The sequence below is a fragment of the Lactuca sativa genome, chromosome 9 (genome assembly GCF_002870075.4).
Source record: "Lactuca sativa cultivar Salinas chromosome 9, Lsat_Salinas_v11, whole genome shotgun sequence".
Taxonomy (NCBI): Eukaryota; Viridiplantae; Streptophyta; class Magnoliopsida; order Asterales; family Asteraceae; genus Lactuca; species Lactuca sativa.
The window spans coordinates 186,979,182-186,982,768 of record NC_056631.2 but is presented as its reverse complement, the minus strand read 5'-3'; the positions used below and the strand labels follow the sequence as shown (position 1 = coordinate 186,982,768).

The following is a 3,587-nucleotide window of genomic DNA, read 5'->3' as shown; positions in this document are numbered from 1 at the left end:
TTTTATCCCAACTTTAAGATCAATTAGCACTTGTATTATTATTTCGATCAAAATAAGTTCCAACAAAAATAATTTCATTACATGCCGATGTTTTACGTCGGAGATTCAAAAGGGTTAAAGGCTTTCCTCGTAATTTATTGTTTTCTTGCATTCACGTTCATTTACTTACTGTGGTTTGATCGATAACTATTTATTTGTGTACATAGTTGGTGGTTAGGTCCTGTTTGATACGCATCTTTCTAGGTCCAAACAGATCTTTCTGGCTGAATGGACCGGAAAGACAGTTTGATTTGCACAAAAGAAGAGGTCTTTCTCGATAAGATATATCTTTCTCAGAAAGCCCCAAAATCATATATTTCTAGCTGAATAGGGTGAAAAGATAATTATACACTAAACTTCGCATCTTTCTTTCTTTATTGAATTATTAATTTTTTTAAATAACCTTTTTTTTTTTAAATTTATTTTTATTGAATTATTATTTTTTTTCATCATTCAGCACAGTCAATCAGATGTACAATCAAACAACATGGTTTCTTTCCCAATCAGAAAACTTTCCTAGACAGTACTTTACCAGACAGCACTTTCCCAGACAGAAACCATCAAAAATGATATTTGAGTGAAATTATCGTAAATTCCTCTATTCAAAAATGTTATTTGAGTGAAATTCAAACCGGAAGTCATATTGCTATTTAGATCATGTGTCGAATCAGATATTTTAAATGTATAATATCATTCTTAAGCATATTAAATAAAAAAAAAGTAATAATATAAATAGAATAAGAGTTAAGACTTTGTTATTATTTAGTGACACACTTCTATATCACAAATTTAATTTAATTGTAATGATAACAACTCCATATTCATCTAATTATGTTCATAGAAGTTTTCTAATCACAATCCAAAACCATGTCATGTCAGCTCAATGCTTGTGTTGCCAAGTCGTCTGTGCTTATGAATGTCCCATGGAAACCATAAGGAACTCTCGTCGGCAACTTCACTGTTGCCTCTAACTCCAATGTCTTTGAGTTCACAATTTGAAGCTCCGATTCCCATGTCTTCTCATCGTGAACGAAGGCTAGTACATGACCATCGTCTTCGTTCTCTGAATTGGGAAGAAACAGAGGCTCGCCGCCGTATTTTGAGTCACCGTAGATGAACTTACTGGTTTCTCCGGTGGAGAGGTTCACTTTAGCGAATCCGGAAACCTTTGGCCATGGCTCCGCCACTGCCAGGTAAGCGTAGGTTGTTTTCCGGCCGAGGAGGTTTTTGTTCACCATTCCTATTTCCAAATTGACGTCGTTTTCAGGTGAGATTATGGCTCGACGACTTGATTCCCCTGTTTTAAGGTTCAATCGGATTTCCGATAACACGCTTTTTAATTCTTTATCACTTTCATTGAAGATGGAGTCCGCCGGAGTCATGCAGGATCCGATCACGACAACCTCGCCGGATTCAGGTTCTTCCCAGGCGTTCCAGAGGTGGAAACAGAAACAATCCGGAACTTCGACCCATTTTATACCCGACCCATCCGAAGCGTATTTATCTAAAACCCCAAAACGTGACACCTTCTCATTGTCGTAAACCACCGGTGATCCACCGTTGATCATCTCCGACATATTAAAAACCACTTGGTGGTCGGGAATCACCACGAAATTCTCCGTGATCGCGAAATCATGAACCATTGTCGGCGTTTTCAAATCAATCGCCACGTCTTTTGACTTCTTTCCCTCCGGAGAAAACCTGAAGTATTTCAGGTAAGGCTTCTTGATGACGTCGTAGCTCAATGCGAATAACTCGCCGGAAACAGGGTCGAGTTTAGGGTGCGCGATCATGGTGGAATTCAACTTCAATTGCTCGTTGAAGCTGTATCTTCCAACGGTTTTTAAGTCGCCGGAGGGCATGACACGAACGTGATAAGGTAAATCGTCCTCCGACATGGCTAAAAGGTGGTTATTGAAGTAAACCAAGCCGGCGTTAGCTACGCCGATACCTTGACTACAATCAACCAATCCACACAATCCACGAGCGTAGAAAAGGAGAAGCTTAGCAATACCAGAATGACCATGGAGTTCTCCGATTGCTTTAGGGAAAATTGGTTTCCCAATCGCACGTTCTTGAACATGCCTCTGCGTTTCAGTAAACCGGCAAGCGTAGCTAGCAGAACCTTGATCAAATTTCACGGCGTAAATCATACCATCTCCGTCAAACAAATGGTGACCAGAGGTAGGTTGGAAGAAGGGGTTAGCTCCATTTCTTAAGTAAACGCCTTGAATGTCATCAGGGATTTTTCCGGCGACTGGTAAAAAGTGCCGAACTGGTTGCTCCGGTACAGGTGAGAAGTTTCCGGCGATTTGTACACCCGGGTCGACTGTTTTCGGTAATGGGTGTTTCTTTTCTCGCGTTGTCAGCCCGTTTTCAATTGCATCCAATGCCATTGCAGCAGCCTTCTGGAACAAGTTCCAATTCCGTGGTGTTGCTGGAGAAGATGAGGAAGAAGAAGGTGATTCAGGGTGACATGTGGATGTGGATTCTTTACATGGAGATCGATTGGGAAAATGGAGGATCGATTGTGTATCAATTGCACAGTGAATCGTTTTAGAATTGTGCTTTTTACTGTAACAGATGGAAGACGAACCCAATCGGCGTCTAGGAGATGAAGAGAATGTGGGTCTGCTATTAACCCAATTGGTGCTTGAAGAAGTAGAAGCAACAGCCATTGTTGATTCTATAAAGGAATTTGAAGAATTGTTTTAAATTTTTTATGTAGTTGTTGAAAAGCAGAAAGAGAGGGAGGAGAGCGGTGGCGGATATGGTGGGGGAGGGGAAGATATAAATAGTAGGGGAACGGTCACACCCTAAAACATGTAAAAGACGTCCACGTGTTGGGTAGATAGCGACAGGCTGTCAATATGTTCACAAATAAGTGTTATTTTATATAAATATAAATTTGAATATTAAATAACTAATAGTTAGATGAATACATTTTATAAATTTACAAGTTTTTTTTACAAGAAATAGATTATGCATCTCTTGGTTATAAAAAAAATAATTATGTAGCATGAAGTTTATACAAACTTTAAAGTATTGTCAATACATAATTTTTATTTTTAATATAATTATAAAGATTTTTTTTTAAAAAAATACATATTTCATATATTATGATATTTTCTGTGAACTGATGATAGGATATTTGCCCTCTTAAATTCATGATATATTGTATACGTTTAACTGTTTAAGTAAACCCCTAAACATTCATAGTTAATCAAAGAAATTTATTAGATATGTTTTAGATGATATTACAATTCTGAATATTTTGTTTGAAGTGTATTTCATGATTAATTTTTAATTATTTGTAATTATTACAATCGGGATGTTCAGCATTTTAATTATTTGTCCTGATAGCAAATTTACAACTTCTAGTTTGTTCTTACTCTAAGCTCTTTCTTCTTCTCTTTAAAATTTAAAATTAAGTGTTGAATTTTGATATGAACGAGCTCCTCAACAACCAAATATAGTTTCATTCAATATTTCAAAACTTTATTCTTTACATTGACGCAAGTGCCCAAAAATTGATATCCATATAAATA

General features: G+C 37.0%; 1 protein-coding gene across 1 annotated transcript; it reads right to left on the bottom strand.

Annotated features, from left to right (window-relative positions):
* Positions 1-793: 793 nt before the first annotated feature.
* On the bottom strand, positions 794-2,915 carry LOC111889750 (9-cis-epoxycarotenoid dioxygenase NCED1, chloroplastic). Its single transcript, XM_023885906.2, has one exon. The coding sequence runs from the start codon at positions 2,715-2,717 to the stop codon at positions 915-917; it is 1,803 nt and encodes a 600-aa protein (XP_023741674.1). The 5' UTR covers positions 2,718-2,915; the 3' UTR covers positions 794-914.
* Between the last annotated feature and the right edge of the window lie 672 nt (positions 2,916-3,587).